The 21134-nt window shown below is 38.7% G+C and overlaps 3 protein-coding genes across 3 annotated transcripts; 2 read left to right on the forward strand and 1 right to left on the reverse strand.

Annotated features, from left to right (window-relative positions):
• The first annotated feature begins 295 nt into the window (after nucleotides 1-295).
• Nucleotides 296-3470, forward strand: gtf3c6 (general transcription factor IIIC, polypeptide 6, alpha). Its single transcript, XM_062420533.1, has 6 exons — nucleotides 296-430; nucleotides 855-935; nucleotides 1071-1134; nucleotides 1900-1944; nucleotides 2049-2156; nucleotides 2360-3470. The coding sequence occupies exons 1-6, from the start codon at nucleotides 407-409 to the stop codon at nucleotides 2479-2481; spliced, it is 444 nt and encodes a 147-aa protein (XP_062276517.1). The 5' UTR covers nucleotides 296-406; the 3' UTR covers nucleotides 2482-3470.
• Nucleotides 3471-4263: 793 nt separating this feature from the next.
• On the forward strand, nucleotides 4264-9099 carry calub (calumenin b). Its single transcript, XM_062420534.1, has 7 exons — nucleotides 4264-4314; nucleotides 5751-5993; nucleotides 6184-6377; nucleotides 6466-6632; nucleotides 6737-6797; nucleotides 6898-7097; nucleotides 7753-9099. Exons 2-7 carry the CDS (start codon nucleotides 5773-5775, stop codon nucleotides 7855-7857), a joined length of 948 nt encoding a protein of 315 aa, XP_062276518.1. The 5' UTR covers nucleotides 4264-4314; nucleotides 5751-5772; the 3' UTR covers nucleotides 7858-9099.
• A 1683-nt stretch (nucleotides 9100-10782) lies between these two features.
• On the reverse strand, nucleotides 10783-17631 carry LOC133982440 (cadherin-related family member 5). Its single transcript, XM_062421493.1, has 15 exons — nucleotides 17541-17631; nucleotides 17222-17436; nucleotides 15651-15707; nucleotides 15475-15567; nucleotides 15293-15379; nucleotides 15102-15212; nucleotides 14786-14956; nucleotides 14562-14652; nucleotides 14241-14347; nucleotides 13937-14137; nucleotides 13711-13842; nucleotides 13075-13153; nucleotides 12779-12969; nucleotides 12662-12682; nucleotides 10783-11793 (listed from the first exon to the last, which is right to left on the reverse strand). Exons 1-15 carry the CDS (start codon nucleotides 17629-17631, stop codon nucleotides 10783-10785), a joined length of 2658 nt encoding a protein of 885 aa, XP_062277477.1.
• Nucleotides 17632-21134: the final 3503 nt, after the last annotated feature.

Here is a 21134-nt window from a genome sequence, read left to right on the forward strand (position 1 = left end):
ATAGATAGATAGATAGATAGATAGATAGATAGATAGATAGATAGATAGATAGATAGATAGATAGATAGATAGATAGATAGATAGATAGATAGATAGATAGATAGATAGATAGATAGATAGATAGATAGATAGATGGGACGAAGGGAGAGAGGGAGAGAGGGGAGATTCACATTCAATGGTTCAGAAACAAAACATGGTAGTAAAACTGAACAACAGCGCCCCTCGACGGACAGAAACTTGAACTGAAGAAAGAGAGGAATGAACCCTGCTCGGCCCCCATACAATCGCGGAAGTGGTCAAACTAATGTTTAGGAGGAGCGAGCATGAGAGGTAAACTCAAAGGATAACTTGGAGGAATTAAGCAGTGAAATCTCCATCGTGGCTCTTTTATAACTGGACTTTGAACATGGACGATGAATGGGAAGAGGAGGTATGAAGCACTGTTAATGTAGAAGTGTTACGGTATAGCGGGACCACCGTTAGCTGACATATTGGCTAATTTAGCTAGTGTAGGGGGGGAAACTTTAAACATTACTGTATTCACTTTAACCTTTCAAACCAGAGTTCTCCTGGAAATTTCAGAGAATTTAAATGTTAGATTTTCATGGAAGACTTTCAGAATTTCATTTCCCCATACTTTCGGCTCACTTTCTGACGATAAGATTGCAATAGTTCAATGTCTTAATTTAGATTTATTTATGTTTGTAGAGTCCAAATGATTTAAAATCACATTTCAAATCAAGTGTGTGTGTGTGTGTGTGTGTGTGTGTGTGTGTGTGTGTGTGTGTGTGTGTGTGTGTGTGTGTGTGTGTGTGTGTGTGTGTGTGTGCGTGTGTGTGTGTGTGTGTGTACAGGAGCAGCTTGTTGTGGTGGAGCTTTCTGGTATAATAAACAATGACTTTCTGTCCAAGTGTCGGACTACATGCAAGATACTGGTGAGTTCTTCTGTCTATTAGTATTATTATTATCATTAATATTACTATTGTTATTATTATTATTATTGTTATTTAAAAGTCTGATGATCGTCTCTGGCTGCACACACTGATTCAGTTTGCAAATTTGTGTCAAAGGATATTGACAGCGACAAGCCCATGATGCAAGTAGGACAGTATGTGTTTGCAGGGGAATATGAAGGTAAGGATAAATGTTGTAAGAACAAAATAAACTGTAATATAATAATAACAATAACGTGCATCAGGGGAAAGTAACATGAAATCAAATTCCCACACACATCATAATTCAGTTTAGTCAGGGAAAAAATCTTAGGAAAGACTTGAAAAAGAATGAGGAAAGAATGATGATATATTAATTGTTTTGTTTATATATCTTAACACTTTTTCTCTTATCTTTGTTTTGTTTGTTTTGTTTTGTTTCCATAAACATCTGTTCAAGAAATTATTCATGGAAATTATTGTGATTTTTTTTTTGTAAATGACCCGAAAAATAAAACTTACCTAACCTAAAAATAGAAATATGTATCATACAGGAACTTGTGTGAATTGCACCTTCAAAAAATTAATAGAAATAGAGATGCTATTTTTCTGAAGCATCACTTCAAAGTTTAAAAAAAAAATACAAGATCACTGCTGATTATTTCCACAATTAATGGATTTGCCTATAAAATATAAGAAAATATTGAAGAGAGCCAAAGGTGACATTTTCAAAAACCAAAAATATTCAATTTATTTTCATACGTCACATTTGAGAGGCTGCATGAGCAAATGTTTCTTTTTTTAAAGTGATTTAAAACTGTTAGTTGATTATCAGAAGATTCATTTTCCATTAATCGCACTGATGTTGATTTTTACCAGCACTGGAAAAGTGTCCATGCCTTCCCTTATAGATTTTATCATTAAACATTTTTTTTTTTTTTTTCTTGGTATCCCTTCCTCTTCAAAGATGCCTTGGGAACGACTGTCCTATTTGAGGAGGAACCACACAAAGGTAAGGTTATTCTCCATATATTCCAAATGTTCCTTTATTGTTTCAGTTGTACTTGAGTGGTAGTTTTTGTTTTTCACTTGTGCTCCCATTTGGCATGTCTACAGGAAAAGCAGACAGTGGTCCAGAGCTCAAGTACATGTGCCACACTGTGAAGAAACTTATGATGCAACGTATGTTCCTCACTGAGAAGAAAGAAAGTGAAACCAACACAGGTCAGCCACCCAAACTCACCATGCTGCAAAGTCTGATGCTCCTAATACATTTAACTTGGCTTGTTTTCTGTCACACACATATTTAAATAATTGTGCTATTTAGCTGTAGTTTGACCCAACTTGTCGTCATTTATCTGCAGCTTGTTTCAGAATGAACTTTCCATAACAACCATGTTAAAAATGTGCTTTTCATCTTGCCTCAGCCGGAAGCTGTGATGGTGATGAACAGAGAGACTCCGCTGGTCCGTCAAGTCAAGTAGAAAATACCAGGGAGACAGAAGATGAGATAGAAAACACTGATTTGGAAGATTCAGCAGTTGGTTGAGGGGGCTCTCTGAACTTATAGAGACACTGCCACTTGTGAGACTATGTGAGAATCCATCTCTGTAACTATTCAAAGAAAGTTGTATTTGTACAGTTAAGCAATGGCTAACTAACTAGTTGTACTGTATTGCACATGTGCCACTATCCTTTCCTCATTGAACCTCAAGAATTTAGTTCTTAATCCAAAAGGAAACATGGCTAAAAGACACCTATACAGAAAACATGCCTGCCACAATTCATATTGTGGCCCAGTTTCTTTCAGAACGACATGGGGGAGGTCCTGGGAAACGCGGTTACAGATTTGGCTCACTGAAATCTTGCCATCTTATTTTTTGAGGGGTGGTCTTAGTGTACTTTTTGTTGTTGTTGTTGTTGTTGTTGTTTTGATTTGATTGGTTTTTTTGTTTGTTTATTTAATGTTTTTATTAAGAAATGTGTCAAATGAAAAGAATGAGAAACTCAGATGCAACATACTATGTGTGTTTTTTTACTATTTGAATTTCAAGCCCACTAAAACAAAAAAGGCAATATCAGATACTAATAATAATGATAATAAATAAATGAATTGCTCCTTGTGTGGCCTGTGAATACTGACTCACACAAGGGTGGGGCAAGTAAAGTAGACATTCAAAGCATTAATATGTTAAAACAAAAACAAAAAACATTCTAAATTATATATTGCACAATGTCACTTTCAAAGAATAACCATACCAGCCATGTGAGAAAGTAAAAACACCATATAAACCATCTATTTTGGTTAAGAAATAAAAAAGTAAGGAACAGGGTTGGAAATGTAATAGGTTACAGATTACTATTTACCTTGTTTAAAATGTAATATGTAATTTAACTATTTCATTTTCTTAATCAAGGTAATGTAACATATTACATTTGATTAGTTTTTGATTAGTTTTCTAATTTTCTAACATGTTTTCATCTGTTGGGGTAAATGTACCCATTAAACCCACCAAAATCTGAGTTCAGGTGTTTTTCATGGATACTGGCATGATTGAAAAGGGAGATCATTTCTTATAAAGAAAGGTTTATCTTTCATTTGAAAATGTATTCATTAGTTCATGTAGATTTTGGATATAAAATAAAGATTTATTTATTTTTTATTTTAAAGGTCGAAAGTCTGGCATGGGATTAATTGACACTGTGACATCATTTAAACCCATGTGTGATCCAAATAAATCCATGTCATGATTTATTTACAAAACAAAAAATATTGATTTCAAAGAATTAAAAACAGCTAAATGTGCATGTAGTAACATGTTAAGTATTTCAAAAATAGGGGGAAACCCTCCTGAGTGAAATCTTAAAGGTCGCTGTAATTTAATTACACTTTTTTTTTTTCTCAGTAAATGTAACGGATTACACTTACATTTATTTTGTATTTAAACTACCTAACGCGGTTACATGTAACTAGTGTCAACCGAACACAGGCAAGGAATAAATAAGTCAGTGAATTTAAGGACATTCACTGAGTAAAAGGCACCTATTTAATAAGACTACAGTCAGTAATTTAACAGCCTGATAGCAGAAGGGAAGCAGAAGGGTAGCAATTTGTTAGGAGCACTGACTGAGTGGTTTGGAGCTGTTTTAGTAGAATCAGTTTTATGAATGAACGAGGTTTTGTTGCCTTTGACGACGTGGCGGTTCTCGGCCAATCCAATCACCGATGCTCTCTTGAATGTGGACCAATGAGCATGCGACATGGCACTCGCATCCTCAGAAGCCGATTGGTCAGCGAGTGTTTTAGCACAGGAAGTGCATGGGTGTGTTTCCGGGAGGAGGGCTCCAGAGCTGCAACGACGAATTTCCCCTGAAGACACCGGTGAGTACAGTTGAGATTATTGCGCTTTTAAACACAAAACTTTAACTCCTGTAGGTGTTATTTAAAAATACGCATTATGCGAAGTAATGTAGTTGGTTGTATATTTTCGGAGGACGAGTGAAACTGCAGGTAAGTAGGTAAAAGTGACGGTGAGCTGGGTTAGCCAATAGTCAGACTATCGATGGATGTAGATTGTGGGGTTGCTAACTCACAATAACACTCAAAGACATAATACATCACATTTAAAGTGACGAGACATTTAGAAGTGAGAGCACATACATTGTGATGTGTCATAGGGCAGTAGACGTGTTTTAATGAAAGCGAGGTAAAATTGTCAAAATGTTGGTATTTTCTCTCTTAATGATGAAACATATCTCCTATTAGTTAAATGACAATCACGTATATTAATAAAAATGATATGCGAGGGAAACATTTCTATCGGGGTAGATCCTGAGAAATGTAAATGTGTCTATTTTCAGCCCCCTTTATTTCAGGTTTGCTGTTTTTAGATTTGTTTAAAAGAGTGGGTTGAATATGCTGGTTGTTTCTAATAGTGATTTAAAATGTTGTGATCGCATTCATCATGTCTTTGAGGCTAGACTAGATAGCAGTATTACGCAAAACAGTAAACATTTGAGACACTTCCCAGAATGATGCAACCCAATTCAACAGGATCACAAACTACAACCTCTAGATTGACCATTTATTCAACACCAACATTTTTATAACTTACATCAAGGTAAGTAGAGCTGCAAAAATTAGTCGATTAAGCAATTAGTTACCAGCTATTGAATTAATCAGCAACTATTCTGAAAGTATAGAAAACTGAATGTCTTTAGGTTGTGGACTAGGACAAAACAAGACATCTGGGGACATCCTCCTGAGCTTTGGGAAACAGTTATCATGATTTTCATCATTTTATCATGTTTCATGGACCATTCAACTAATTGACTAATCAAGAAAATAATCTAATAATCAATAGATTAATCAATAATGAAAATAGCTGATGTATTTGTGGCCATAAAGGTAGGGTCTATTGCAGTGTGGTTGTATTAGACTGCCTTTGTTTAGCTAAGCATACCTAATAAGCTAGAAACTGAGTGTAATTTTTAGTTTGAAGTTAGTATGAATTGATTGTTATGTATGAATGGTTATTTATGGTTGTTGGGAGAATTGGTGGTGGTGCTTCTGTATATGAGATGTCAAGTGCAGTAAAGTAACAGAGGGAGAACAAATAAGGGATTGTGTCAGCTGGAAAAGATTAGCCGTTGCTGGCACTCAGACCTTACACTCTCACCGCTAAACAAACATGGACATGCATAGTTGGCAGTGTGAAAGTATGATGTAACTTTGATGAATGAATTTGACCAGAAAGCAAAATTTAAGCAATAACCAAGTTGTTTTTTTGTTTTTGTTTTTTTCTTCCTCTGGTGCAGACGGTGTTTGTACGTGTGCAGGATGGAGCTGCGACCACTTGTCATGTGCTTTGCTCTCTGTGTGGTTTATGCCATCAGCAAACCCACAGAGAAGAAGGAGCGTGTTCATCACGACGAGCCCCTCAGTAACCGTGATCACGATGATTCAGACAACTTTGACTATGACCACGAAGCCTTTTTAGGACAAGAGGAGGCCAAAACCTTCGACCAGCTCACACCAGAGGAGAGCAAAGAGAGGCTCGGGTAAGAATGCAGTACATTTGCACATATGCTTGCAATACATTTACTACAAGTATATGCTTTGACAATGACCTAGTTTCACCTCAGGGAGCATTGTTCATGTTCATTCAGAGTTCATGTAAAGTGATTCACCACTCAGGGAAATAGGGGGGGAAACCTGAACATTTGCTAAGTCTTTGTCTTTTCTCTGCAGCATGCTGGTTGAACGTATAGATGACGATAAGGATGGCTATGTGACTGCTGATGAGATGAAGAAGTGGATCAAACACGCTCAGAAGAGATGGATCTACGACGACGTGGATCGGCAGTGGAAGAGTCATGACCTCAATGGGGATGAAGTGGTGTCATGGGAAGAGTATAAGAATGCCACATATGGATACATTCTTGGTAAGATTTCAGACAGTGTTCATTTTATATATTCAATGTATAAATTACACATTATACAGTTATACAAGTTGTGACCTCTGACTTGCAGACGACCCTGACCCTGATGATGGCTTTAGCTACAGGCAGATGATGGATCGTGATGAGAGGAGATTCAAAATGGCCGACCAAGACCGTGACATGAAAGCCAACAAGGAGGAGTTCACAGCCTTCCTTCACCCAGAGGAGTACGACCACATGAAAGACATTGTAGTGCTGGTGAGTGTCAAACACATACACACTCACATAGGTGTTAATTAACAACAGAAAACACTTTGTCTTTTACATCCAGTTTCACTGTCTTGCACTCCCTCCTCCTCTAGGAAACTATGGAAGACATTGACAAGAATGGAGATGGTTTAATTGATCTTGATGAGTACATCGGTGAGTTCTAACAGCCTGTTTTAATTTGTAAGACTGTCGTAAATGCACACACACTTTTACGGTGAATCTTCAAAACTGCTCCTATCTTTTTGTGCTCTAGGTGACATGTACAACCAGGAGGGAGACGCTTCGGAACCTGAGTGGGTGAAGACGGAGAGGGAACAGTTTACTGAATTCAGAGACAAAAACAAAGACGGAAAGATGGACAAGGAGGAGACCAGAGACTGGATCCTGCCCAATGACTACGACCATGCTGAGGCCGAGGCCAAGCATCTGGTCTATGAATCAGATACAGACAAAGTATGTGTGTGTTTGTTTGTTGAAGGAATCAGTTTCAAAACTGTTTGTTTTTCTCATGAGTTTTATTTCCTGAGTCATTCAATGAACATTGAGTGTGAGGGGAACTTGTGAGTTTAAATTGTGTACTGTAGGGCTGCAAAATAAGGAGAAAACATAAGCTGTGCATTGTTGGATACTGCAGTTAGAACTGGCTTTTATGACTGGATATCAATATCGACATTATTACTATCATATTAATAAATACATTATCCACTGTGTGGTAAATGTATAGCAAATACTGCAAAATGATATCACCTTATCATTTCATAGCACCATGATACAATTTTACGTAATTTATACTAAAATCATGCCACAAAACAAAGAAGCACAAGAAACTACCATCTAGGTTTAGACCAGTGTTTATGAAATAATGAATTTGCTTGCAGAGTTTCACTCCAGTCACAGTAAAAGCCCTTCAGTAACACCTCACGCCTTGCTGTCGCCAGAAGCTGGAAGGCTATAACTGCAGCTGAAAAACTAAAGCTGTTCTCAATCTGAACAAGGGGTTGAACAAAGGGATCAAAAGAAACTGGCTTAATTTAAGCCCCTCTAATCATGAAGTATCTCTAGTGACATAAATATAATCTTAACATGTTTGTTATTCTCCCTCTGTCAGGATGGCCGTCTCACAAAGGCAGAAATTGTGGACAAGTATGACCTGTTTGTGGGCAGCCAGGCGACTGACTTCGGAGAGGCTCTCACTCGACACGACGAGTTCTAATATCTACCCGGCCCCCAAAGACTGTGTTCATCCTGTTTTACCACCTTACTCCTCCCACAGTGGACAGCGTGTTTGTTTGTTTGTTTGGGTTTTTTTTAAACAAGATGAGCTCAGTTAATCCAACCCCACGGACAATAATTTATTTGATCTCTTGAATGTGTCCCAATGTACACACACTAAGTGTGTCCTCATGATAAATTGTGCGTAAGATTGGGATATATTGCTAGCTTTTGCTCTGCTTCCACACATTATCCTCGCCTCGTCCAGGTCAGGTGAAGGACAAACAGTGTTTTTATTCTTATGAGAGAATTATTTGAAATAGCCATGTTTTGTTAAGAAAACTTTGATAGAAAAATAAGTTTAGACTTGCAGTTTGTTGAACAATTTGTTTTTGCAATGCACTGGACCGTGAAGAGTAAAGCTGATTTCTAGAATTTGTTCTACTCTGTCTAATCATGTAATTGGGTCCAAACTGAATTCACTTGTACTTTGTTTTTTGATGTCTTTATTGATCATAGTTTGATAATGCTGGAGTACAGGATGTTTGGAATAAGGAGTAAATGTTAAATTTCAATGACAATGAAGACTATTTGGACTAGTGCAATACAGTATCATCAGTGGGACCCCGCTGTGTTTGCTATAATGGTCCCCCAAACCATCCATGGTAACACAGGCTGTGGTGTATGTTAGTTGAAGGAATCAAGATGACTTTAAGGACTGATGGATGCTTTGTCAAAACTGCCTCTTCTTTTTCATCACCTCAATATTGTGAGTGAGTGACTGAGTGAGTAAGTGTTTGTGTGTGTGTGTGTGTTTGTGTGTGTGTACACTTATATTACTTGTATTCTTGATGAGTGATTTCCCCTTTTTTCAATGTTATATTTTGAGTTTTGTGTAATTCAGCTCAACTACTAACTCATTTGTGTGCCAAGCAAAAAAAACTATTGTTTTTTGTAGGCAGTTAAAAAAAAACACTTTCTCCTGCATATTTTGGGAGCTAAATATGTTTATGCTTGTCTTATCACTACCACCATTTATAACCACTGTTGATCATTTTTATGGTATACTATAATGTACATGATAATGTTTTTTTACAGGCTCACTGCAGCGACATGCCTTTCACGAGTGACTTTACTGTAAATAAGTTGTTGGTCTGCAAACTGAGCACTCTAATAACAATCAGGTCCAGTTTTTGTGATTGAGAGGAATGTCTCAATAAAACAAATAAAATTGGAACTTTTAGTCATCTGTATTATTTACGGACACATACTTTTACTTTTCACGGCTGTTTCCTTTGTTTCTGTTTCATAAAAGATTAATGCAGGTTGTTTCATTTCTAATAACTCTGGTTAAAAGGGTGTAATTCAACAGTTGCATTAGAAAGCTTTGCTGCGCTCACAGTTTTTCCAGCTTTTGCCTTACTAGGAAATGCTCTGTTTCCTGCTCTCCATCAGGCTTTTGACCCCATGGATTGTTGTTTCAGATGTTTGGGTTCAACATCCTCTTCCTATTACTTCTACTTACCACTACAGACTTTTATTTGCATGTTTATTTAAACAATATAAAATACTTTTTTTTAAATGATCACACACAAAATCATAGTCTCAATGGTTTTACCCACAAGAAACTCTTATTTGCATGTGCAGGGCCATTAGACGAAGTGGGTTAATCTCCAGGATTGAAGCTGATGCTTTATAGCTAATCTTGACAGTCCCATTGTACTCAGCTAACAGATTGCTAATTGAATAAGACATTCAAATACAGTCACATGCTGCACACACTTTACTGTAGTCAAAGTACTGTGAGAGCTTTACCTCTTTTTTATCACCAGTTTGTTGGTGTTTTTTGTATTTTAATGACACATTCTTGGGTATCATGCACAAGACATGAACAGAGGTCCCAGATTTTTACTGCAAGTTTAAACCTTTACCCATCTCCATCTCAACCTTAACATAAACATTTTTAATCCTACACCTTAACCCAGGCTTATCACCACACATAAACCCATAACTCTAACAGGATCCATCATTTTGCGTGAAGAACTGCTCAAAGTTCATTGTTTCAGTTGGACAATAGCTTTACTCATGTTCAAAGAAAAAACTGAGGCAGCTTGTAGAGTAGGCATAACAAAACAGTTAAAGTTGCAGTACACTATATCAGAGTTTTGAACAAAATCTGCAGCTATTTAAAGGATAAATCCACACCAAACCATGCAGGACGCAAAAAAGCTGTTCCACTTTTCTCTGTGACTTTAAATGCTGAAGACATGCTGCACGTCTACGTCTGCGATGTATCACGTGTTACAAAGACCAAACTGTGTCATCGCTGACTGGGATTTATGGTCAGAAATTCAGCCTGTGTGACTTTTTCAACACAAAGAGAGCAGTGCAGCTGCAGATTTCCACCCTACATGATTTTTTTGTGGATTTATCATTTATCAAAAGAATATAGTCTTATTAATCGTAAACAAATAAAAACAATATATTGTGAGTGATGACAGGCTAGTACTGTGAGAATATGCTGGAATTATAATTCATACATTATGAGATTTCTTTAAAAGATTGTTTTTAAATGCATTGTGCTTTTAAGGTCACTCATTCCTGTCACCTAAGCTAATTACATGTTGTATTTATAATTAATCCTCTTAATTGTGTGTTTTTATAGTGTATCTGTGTATCGTGTGTGTGTGTGTGTGTGTGTGTGTGTGTGTGTGTGTGTGTGTGTGTGTGTGTGTGTGTGTGTGTGTGTGTGTGTGTGTGTGTGTGTGTATTATGTCCTCTTCCATGACTAGGCAGTGCGTACAGTACAGCAGAACCACGTTCAGGTGTTTCTTTTTTGCTTGATGACGTGACCATCTTCATCTTACCTCCTCCACTCTCTGTCCTCCACCCCGTCACTCACAGTGCCTGTGATATTATAGTGACATCACTTACGAAATGTTATAAAAATGGGATTACAGCGAGCCATAACTCTCAGCAGTTCTTCATCATCTGGGTCTAACTCATCCTCACCCTCACTGTTCTTGTCTGCGTCTTCATCTCCCAGAATGCCATCGTCCTCCTCTTGCCCCGCCTCACGACTGTCCTGGGTGTCTCCTGAGTTTGTTGAGAGCCTTCTGTCCTCAGATGGGGCAGTTGCTGCCCCATCCGGCTGCTCTGGTGCGTCTGGTTGGTCCAGTGATGTAGAGGGTTGGTCTTCCGCTATGTTTACAGTCATAGATGTTTGCCCTGGTGTTACTGGAGGGGTTTCAGCAGGAGATGCATCTATATGTACCAGCTCGGCTTTTAAAAGTGCATGCTCAGGGGAGGGTGGGGGTGTGTTTGTCTGCTTTGGGAGGGGTGAGGAATCTAAAGGTGATTGTGGATGGTTTGGGGGGGTATCCACACGAGGTTTGATGAGAGGTTTCTCTGTCTCTGCTGAGGCGATTCGGCTATCGCTGCATGGCACACTGGATGGAGAGGACTGAGAGGAGGGGTAGGTGACAGGTTCAGTAGGGTCATCACTGGTGTTTTCCTGTGAATCTGGACCAGTGAAAGGTGGTGGAGTGATAGGGCTGGGGTCAGGTTGGTCCACAGTGGGGTCTGGGGTTGTGTCAGGTGGAGGGGTTGGTGACCTGACCTTGTCTTGAGTTGGAGGAGCATCTTGAGTTTGCCTCTCATCCACAGTGATTTTGTGAAAGATGGGCGAGCTAGACACGCATTTAATTGGTGTAGAAACATTATTATTGAACATCACAGGGCTGCACACAGTTTTGATAGGAGTGAAGCTGGTATCAGGTGTTGTTTTGGGTGGAACGGGTCCTTGGCACAACGGGAGGTCTTGGTGGGTGTACATAGGAGGTTTTTCTGGAAAACTGAAGGAAGGGTTGCAGGTGCCATATTCTTCATTGCTGAAGGGTATTTCTTCCATCTGTGACATGGCACTGCGGTGACTCACCTGAGGAGCCGCCAGAGTCATCAGGCCAACATTTGGAAGAAAAGAATAAATATTATATTGCAAAGAGGAGACAAGTGTGGAGTGAATGCTCTGGATTTAGTGCGATGTGTAGATATTGTCACATTTAAATAACCACAAAGATCAGACAGTCTAGCCTTGAGTGAGTAACTGACTAAATGAATGAATAAATTGCTTTGAGTGAGTTACTTTCCAGATTTCTTGTATCTTCAAATATAAATAGTTTATTTACTTGTAATAGAATATCACACATGCTACCTTCATCAGATCATTGCATCAGTTTTTTAGTAAAAGTATAATTTTCTTATTTATTTTTTATTAATTTTCTAACCCTAACCCTATCAAAACACTGAAACACACAATGTGTTCATCTTCCTCTCCATTTGACTAGTGGCACTCAGTCCCAAGCCCAATAAAATTTCTTAAAAGGGCTTAAAATATATTGTTTCATTTTTAAAAGAAAGATCCAAAAAAATCTTACAACTGTTGAACACTGTGTTTTTTAGCAAACATTACTCAAACAGGAGGGGATAGTGCTTTTGTTGGGGACTATTTTCATTGGTGGATTAATACACAGTTGATGCTTTAGTGAGTATTTATGGCAGCAGGGGATTGTGTGGGATTGACTCAGAATCACTCGTGCATGTAATATGTTTTGACAACAATAGAGCTCAGTGGCACAAAGGAATTCCCTTTAATTATTGAATATCTTTTAAGATATCTATTCTACAATAAGCACTTGTACAATATATTGATTTTATAGCTAGTATACTATAAAGAGTTAAGTAACAACAAAAAAGAAAACAGGACAAGAATGAGGAGGGGCTGTAATAGAATATAAATTACTCACCAGCTGAAACCATCGTAAGCTCTGTGGGAGTATTTAGAGAATATTTCAGAAACACAAATGTCTTGGCAAATACATCCTGGTAAATATGAACTAGAGTTTAGTAATTCATGATCTCACCACATTGGGGTGTTTGCCCTGGGCCACACAGCCTCTCTCCAGCGGGCCCTTCTGCCCTTTGTGTTTCTTCTTCAGCCACATTATCAGACACAGGATACATCCAAATATAGTCATGAACACCATGCTCAGGAACAACGCTTTCCCCACGGTGCAGCTTATCAGATGTTCATCTCCCAGCGGACTGATAGGGACTGCAGTGTACAACATACACACACAGACACATATGCATAGAATTTGCTTCACTTTGTAAGATCATCAGCAATCAGCAGTGTGTGAAAGCATGAATGTCTGCTTACTTGATTGTCCTTCAGATAACACCTCCACCACCACAGTAGCAAAGGTGGCATCACCCGACTCCTTGTCTATAGCCATTATCTGGGTGTAGAAGTATAGAAATATTCAGTAAGATGAGGTTAGCAATAGGTCATGCTCATTGGATATGAGATGAAGTGCTTGGTTAATGACATACTGGTGGCTTTTTAAGGTTTTAGCCAAGTAATATGAAGTCTTGCAGATCATTTTAGATTTATTTCCAGCTCTACATATTCAGTTACATAGAAAAAGTGAAAATAAATTGTGTTTGTGTAATTATAGTTTACAGAGAAAATCCTCTATAGTTATGTTGTCATGCACATCATAATATATTATTACCTCTGGGTTGTTGCAGTTTTACCCTTACCACCTAGTCAACCTAATGATGGATGTATTCATTATCTCAAGCAAATTTCATCTTTCTTTAATGAAGGAAATAAATCTATGCATGTACATAAACACTAAGGATTTGAAAATCAAACAATATTGTCTGGTATGATTTGAAAGTAAGACACTGAATGGCTACTCTGGCATAAGGTGTACATAACACAGAAAATTACAAGAAATGTCTCTTTTATGTCACTAAACTTAAACAGATGTTTCCACTGGCTGAGGCTCACCTCAAGAAAGTGTTTCTGTTCTGGTTTGAGCTCATTGGTCCTGGCAATCAGAAGCCCCTCCTGTGTGACCTGGTAGATGTCTGTGTGATTGGATGTGGGGCTGAAAGTGAAGTGGATCATGGGATTGAAGCCCTGCCGATTTGTGGAGAGTAAAAGGGAGGTGGTGGGTACCAGAAAATGAAACAAATACAGAGTGTGCTGAATGGGTGCATGGAGCAGTACATACATCCTTGAAGTCCTGGTCCTGTACATGTAACATCAGTGCTTTGCTGCCGTAGGTTATGACTAGGGACACGGTACTCTTTCCTGCAGTTACAAAGCCATTGTATGTAGCCATGTCAAACTTTGGGTAAAACTGGTTCACTGCCACCACACGGACCAACACTGTAGCAACAGAGTACTTCCTGGGGTCATCGTCTTGGTATGCCTGGTTGCAAGCCACAGAGAGATCAGGAAGAATGGTACAGGGAGAGGAGAGTTGGTATTTTTAAGCCTATTATGTGACCCACATATGAATTTGTTAATCTCACCATGACCTGAAGATCCAACGTTGGAGTTGTGAGTCTGTCCCTCACAGCCTGAGTTAGTCTCACTTCTCCTGTCTCTCTGACCATCAAGAAACGCCCATCATCATCCCCTAGCATGAACACAAACCCAGTTACAGATATACACATGCAAGCACAGCCCATTTAAAAATGATTACTGCATATAAATGTGTGTGTGTGTGTGTGTGTGTGTGTGTGTGTGTGTGTGTGTGTGTGTGTGTGTGTGTGTGTGTGTGTGTGTGTGTGTGTGTGTGTGTGTGTGTGTGTGTGTGTGTGTGTGTGTGTGTGTGTGTGTGTGTGTGGTACCTGAGATGATGGCATAGCTGACTGGGGAGCTGAGTCCTCTGTCTCCATCTACTGCATGAATGGGACCAGGAGAGAAGTCCAAAACAATGTCCTGCAGCATGACGCACATTTGTTGCATTTGAAGTCATGGTCACTTCCTAACTTGGTATAACAGTAGATGGTTCAATAAAAAGTCCATGTCTGAAACTTGCATCTGGTGAACAAGGTAGAGTTTATCAACTGACCTCTTGCCCCTCTGTGACGTTGACTGTGTACACAGGGCTGGTGCAGACACGACTGGTGTCATCCTGAAAGAGTAGTGTGCAGGGCAGGAACTGTGGGTACTGGTCATCTCCATCCAGGATGGTGATGGTGATGGTGGTGCTCGTGTTGAAACGCTCAGCGGTGCTCATTTCCTGAGATCATCAGGAGTTAATGTGTCTTAAGTGGGCATTACATCAAATCATTCATCATCTATTTACTGGGAAGTGACCATGGAAATGACTTAGGATGATAAAAACGTATGGGTAAATGTCAAAATTAAAAAGGTAGATAACTTACCGAGGCATGAATGGTGACAGTGAGCTGAGTTTTGGTCTCATAGTCTAGAGGCTTGGACAGGATCACCTCTCCACTGTTTGGAAGATCGACTTTGAAGTACTCTGCATCCGACTGCAGAACACACACATAAACAATGAGGCAGCGATAATGTTTTATTTTTCATCTTTTAAGAGTGTAAAAGTAGAACTTACTGTTGACTGGTCAATTGAGTAAATGATCTTGTCGTTATCTGCATCTGTTGCCTGGACAGTAAAGACGAGTGTATTCACTGGAATCAGCTGGAAAACACAGACAGGCAGACACACACATTAGACTTATTTTATTCTCTGTTTTGTGTATGCACTGTAAATGTGTTTATGTATGAGCATCTTACCTCACTGATAATAAGAGACTGGACAGTGTCTTCTGCAAACACAGGTGAATTATCATTCTCATTGAGAATCTCCACCATGATCCTGTACACACTCTACAACAACAGCGAAAAAAGACAAGTGCAGATTTAAACTTTGGAATGGAGATGAAGAGTTAAGATAAAGGGACAAAATGTACCTGCAGAGTGTCCTCCTCTTGACATGACAGCTCAGCCATCAGGACGGGACCCTGCACCTGAGAGACAGGAGATGCCAACAGATTTATAGATATATATTTGATAGGATATTTCAATACAAATACTTTGATTACACAACTGAGACTTTGTTATTATCTAAATCATGATGACCAAAAGAGAAACCATTGTGTACAGGTTACTAGTGTACCGAATCATTGAAATTCAAAACCCCATCATTTTCATGCCAAACTCCATCCACTTTTTTATTCAAGTGTTCTCATATTTTCCTTCACTAGTAATGATTTATTCTTAACCTGCATATGCCTGCCTTAATTTAATATACAGTAAGGATGAATGTAGAAAAAGATTCTCACACAGTTTTTCTAGGGACACACAATGCACTTTATATTCCCTTATATTCTCATATTTATTCTGTTAAATATTAGTAAAACTACTGTTTATATGGTTATGAATGAACTCTCATTCCCAATTATATATATTCTTTGTTAATTTATTAAAATGTTCTTGCTATTATTTAATGGTTACAGTATAGTCTTCTTACATTCAAATATTTAATTAACTGCTTTGGCAGAGAAGGCGGCAACAATTACAGCTGAAACCGTCAACTCATCAGTTAGTTAACTGGCTTTTGGTAAATTGATCCACAACTATTTTAATAATCGATTTATCATTTAAGTACATTTTCAAACAAAAAAGGCCAAACCTGGTCCCAGCTTTTTATTTTATTGTTTATTTCATTGTTTTTTTCTGAATATATTTAGATTTTGGACTGTTGGTCGGACAAAACAAACAATTTGAAGATGTCACTGTTGGTTTTTGAAAATAAAATGTATCAGTCAATCAAAAAGAAACCTGGCAGATGAACTGATAATGAAACGTCTTGGTTCTACAGAGAGGTGTCTGCACACTGAATTGATGATCCCAAATAATTAATTTACCTCAGCACAACGTTTTAACATGAAGTCTTTATCTAGTATATTCAGGTTTATATATAGACTTAGAGTATATAAAACCTGATTCAACACTGACTGAGGGTACAATTACTATTACCACCATCAATAATCCTAGCATATACAAAAACTTGTCCCGGTAGCTGACAGGTTAAGGTGCATACAAGTGAACTGCAATACCCACAGTTTTATTCTGACCGGTTGCATGTCTGTTTCCTGTCTCTCTACAGTATGATTGTCAAATAAAGGCAAAAAAGAGAGAGACTGATAGCAAGAGAGAGAGAGATTGTTAATCTGGTTGACCCTTTAACAGCTGCCAAGATGTAAGACAGCTGGCTGAGAAGAGGATGACGGTAAGAGAGATTGTGTTTGGTCCAAGAAAAAGGTTGTGAGATTCAACCTCTGAAAGTTTGTTCTAAATTTAGATACAACAGCCTCATTGCGTCCTCACACTGTCACAAGTATTCCTGGAGATTCAACTAAACCGGTCCTCATCAGTTCAAAGAAACGGTTGAACACATAAAATATATGTTAAATGAATAGTTTTCTGAGGAATGTCCCAAATTTCATGTAAATCAGTGTTTAACAAGAAATATCTTTACCTCTCGGTCGAGGACCTTCTCAGCTGATGTGTTGAGCCGGATGTTTCTTCCATCCAACAAGAACCAGTCAGCATCTTTCCCATTCAGGCTCCAATGAACCCCCTCCATTGTGGTGTCGGTCATGAGCTCAGCAACAATCTCTCCTGAAAGGCTGTTTTCTCTGACTGTTGCAAATACATCCTGACCATCCAAACATCCATCCCATCCGGACATTCCTGCGAGAAATGCAAAAGTAAACAATCACAGAGGCTGAGAGATGCTTTAGTTCTGGCCAAGAGCAAAGTTTTACTAAGAACATACGTATGTGAAGTGGATGTACCTGTGACTGTGTGCAGACTCAGGAAGACCATCAAAGAGTATGCGAGAGTCTTGGCCTGAGACAAACTCCATTTTAGGTCAGTTGGGGCCATTCCTGAGCTCAGTCAGGCCTCAGGAACCAGTTCTGCCAGAGTGAAGTGGAGAGAAAAACATATAATTTCCCCCTCTAATGACTGAATTAGAAGGTAAGACTGGGCATTAATACTAACTCAATGGTGACACATCAAGAATCATCATTGGGTTAAAACCCTCTCCTAACACAACCATACACTCTTCTCTGTCCTATAATTCCCTCAAATCCTCACTAAGTGGGGTTTTGCCTGGCTTTCCACAGTCTGAGGGAACAGACATGTAGAAGAGTTAACAAATATCCCCTTTCTCTTCAATTGTTTCTCACCTGATTCCTTTTATACTGATAATGTTTAGTGTAGACCCTAGATATTTAATGACATCAGAAGATGTACTAACTTGAAAAATAATGAAGAGCAAAATCAGAACTCACCTACAAATATATCTTAAAACATGATATGTGTGTGAATACATGTCTGTCACACTCAGGTGAGCTGATGTGTGCACTGGTGTGTGTGTGTGAGTTTTAATGTTCTGGGAAAAGCTTGGCAGAATAAGTAGATTACATCCTACCAAAACATGAACTCTGCTGCCCATTTGAGGTAAATAAACACATATAACATCTCACTTATGCACTCAAATGAATCAGCATGATCGTAAATATAAACACAGATCTACACTGCTGTTTAGCTACTGACCTGTTGTTGTCAAATCCTCTACTGCTTGTATGTCAGTCTCCATATCCTCCTGAAATGTGGTGGAAGCAGCATCTCTGATTCACACACGCAACATCCCTGAAAAAGCCACTCAAACCTACACAAAAAGGTCACCTGGAGCTTTTGGGAAAGAAACAAGGTGACAAAAATAAATAACACTGACTACGGAAACACACACCGACACAAACACTGACCCCCCCACATACATTAAAAAGTAGACAGCAGATTATGGTGTGTTTCCTGGGATAAACTTCAGCTCAGAGGCTAAAGCCTGAGGGTGGGGCTTACCTGGTCAGGGACAAAGACTGAGCCAATCAGATTAGAGATGGCAAGAACCAGGCAGTGAGGTCAGAGACCGTGGCCACAAGTGAATCTAAGAGATTTGTCTGGCACAAAAGACACTTGACCTTCATAAACAGTTTGTCATGCAATCGAATCTGAACGGTCAGAGTCAGTTCAATGTTGGGTCTCTTTAAAATTAAAACGTGAAGAGTACGGTTTAGAACCTGCTCTATGTGCAAAGTGACTTGAGATGACTTTGTTGTGATTTGGCGCTATATAAATAAAGATTGATTGATTCATTCATTCATTCATGCTCAAGCTTCACTCGCTGTGCTGCAGGGCATAACAGAAATGTTATTTTATTAGCTGAATATGCTTCAGTTTCTTGTAAATACTTTTCAATGTGTTGTTTGGGTTAGAACTTGTTAAAAGAGCCCGAGCATGTACTTTGTGTACACAGCTTGCACCTGATGGATTTGTTCAATTAGCGACAACTAATGGAGCCTGACAAGGGATTAGCTATCAAACATCGGCAGCTCACCTTCTGAAGATTAACCCACATCCTTTTACACACTTGTCCCAGCATGCACAGGCACAGGCACACACACACACACACACACACACACACACACACACACACACCCACACACACACACACACACACACACACACACACACACACACAAAGACACACTGTCTTCAAATATCTTTAGGGCTCCTGTGATGAAAGCATGTCTGGCTCTTTGAGAAATGTTTTGGTTAGTGCAGACTTGTGAGTGTTTTCCATTGTCAGAAGAAAAGCAGGGGGAGTAGGCGTGTTTGGAGTCTGCCTCCAGGAAAGGTTAAAGACTGCACAGTCTGTGTCCCTGAGAGAGAAAAAAACGTTCCTCAGATCATATAAATGTTCAAACATGCCGTCTCAAGCAGCATTAAAAGAAAATGAATTGAAATATGAAGATAGAGCCTGCACTTTTCTCCTCTCATGTTATCATTTTGTTTTATGAAGCTACTACTGACAAATATTTGAAAAGATTAATCTCACCATTAGATTCAAAAAGAGCTGTAGTGTTTGTGTTATTCTGCTGTGATTGAACTTGTCCACTGGATGTCAGCAGAGATGTGGTTAAAAAAATATAAAGTCATGACAGATGGCTGATGCAGTAAATAAAAAGCTGTCTTTTGAGAACCACATCATCATCTGAACATCTGTTTTTCTCCAGAATTCCTCTTTTTTTCTTCTTGTAATGCTGTCACTTGGCAATCATTAAAAGTTGAGCTGATACTGATGAAGACTGTTGATTCTTCATCTCACTAGACAAATCTACTATAGCAAAGACTGTTAACATACTTAACTGTCCACACTCAAACATGAAATATCGAGACATTTACATGCACTTATCAACCTGTCAGATAGATAGATAGATAGATAGATAGATAGATAGATAGATAGATAGATAGATAGATAGATAGATAGATAGATAGATAGATAGATAGATAGATAGATAGATGGATAGATGAGAGAAATGTAGAAATAAACTCAACATATACACAACATAAACACAATAGAAATAATATATTAGAATACACTATAAATAAGTGAGTAAAAATGGGAAAATTCACTATGAGCAAAGTTACTAAAGGAGCAAAATAGAGTGGAGTTTGGTTGAGACATAACCAAACTTCACTCTGTTTGTTCCTTCAATAACTTTTTCAATAACTGGTTGTGTATTAAATAATTAAACATTGCAATAATGAATGTTACATTAAAAATATTTTGAGACCACATTCATTCTGGGCAAACTTGTCTTTCTCCCAGGAGAAGTTGCTGGATTTGTCCTGCACATCTGCCCATCTGGGTGTAACACTAACCTACTTCTTCTACACAAGCGAAAGTCCTACTGGGTACAGATGAGCATGTGAGAGCAATATTTTTTCCTTGTCTTTTCAGATTTTACAACCTTAAAAAGGCTCAATGCTACATAAAAAATGACCAGAGCAAAAATGTGGTGCTTTCTTACTGCTTTATCGAAGTCTGCAATCAGCCACGAATTACCACACCATGCAGAGGGATTGGGTGTATGTTTAAAAAGCTCTGAAGTGAATAGAGCTGAGAGTTTTAATTTTGGTTATTACAGGCTTTGATTATTATGAGTCATGGATGAGGTTTTGTTTGGTATGCGCACAGAAGGTAAAATAATCTGAGTTACAATCAGGTGTGATAACACAGCGTCTCATTGAGTGTTGCAGGAGTCTGGCTCTCCTTCAACGGATATAATCACTGCAGACTCTCTTTGTTGGAAAACAAGTCTGGCACCAGATTGAGCAGGGATCGTCTGTCCGGTATCGAGCAGAGTGGGATGCACACTTGGAGTGTTTCCAAAGCAGTGAAACATGACTACTTGTGTTTACCCCCGCCCTCTCTCTCTCTCTCTCTCTCTCTCTCTCTCTCTATCTCTCTCTCTCTCTGTGTACACACACACACACACACACACACACACACGCACACACACACACACACACACACACAC

Source organism: Scomber scombrus, chromosome 6, assembly GCF_963691925.1.
Source record: "Scomber scombrus chromosome 6, fScoSco1.1, whole genome shotgun sequence".
NCBI lineage: Eukaryota > Metazoa > Chordata > Actinopteri > Scombriformes > Scombridae > Scomber > Scomber scombrus.

Coding starts and splice junctions, on each gene's coding strand:
- LOC133982440 (XM_062421493.1), bottom strand. CDS start 17,631: ATGGCCCCAACTGACCTAAAATGGAGTTTGTCTCAGGCCAAGACTCTC. Junction 14,653..14,785: donor ACGTCACAGAGGGGCAAGAG/GTCAGTTGATAA, acceptor GTCATGCTGCAG/GACATTGTTTTGGACTTCTC. Junction 14,348..14,561: donor CAGCTATGCCATCATCTCAG/GTACCACACACA, acceptor TGTTCATGCTAG/GGGATGATGATGGGCGTTTC.
- calub (XM_062420534.1), top strand. CDS start 5,773: ATGGAGCTGCGACCACTTGTCATGTGCTTTGCTCTCTGTGTGGTTTAT. Junction 6,633..6,736: donor TGAAAGACATTGTAGTGCTG/GTGAGTGTCAAA, acceptor CTCCTCCTCTAG/GAAACTATGGAAGACATTGA. Junction 6,798..6,897: donor TGATCTTGATGAGTACATCG/GTGAGTTCTAAC, acceptor TTTGTGCTCTAG/GTGACATGTACAACCAGGAG.
- gtf3c6 (XM_062420533.1), top strand. CDS start 407: ATGGACGATGAATGGGAAGAGGAG. Junction 936..1,070: donor GGACTACATGCAAGATACTG/GTGAGTTCTTCT, acceptor TTTGTGTCAAAG/GATATTGACAGCGACAAGCC. Junction 1,945..2,048: donor TGAGGAGGAACCACACAAAG/GTAAGGTTATTC, acceptor GCATGTCTACAG/GAAAAGCAGACAGTGGTCCA.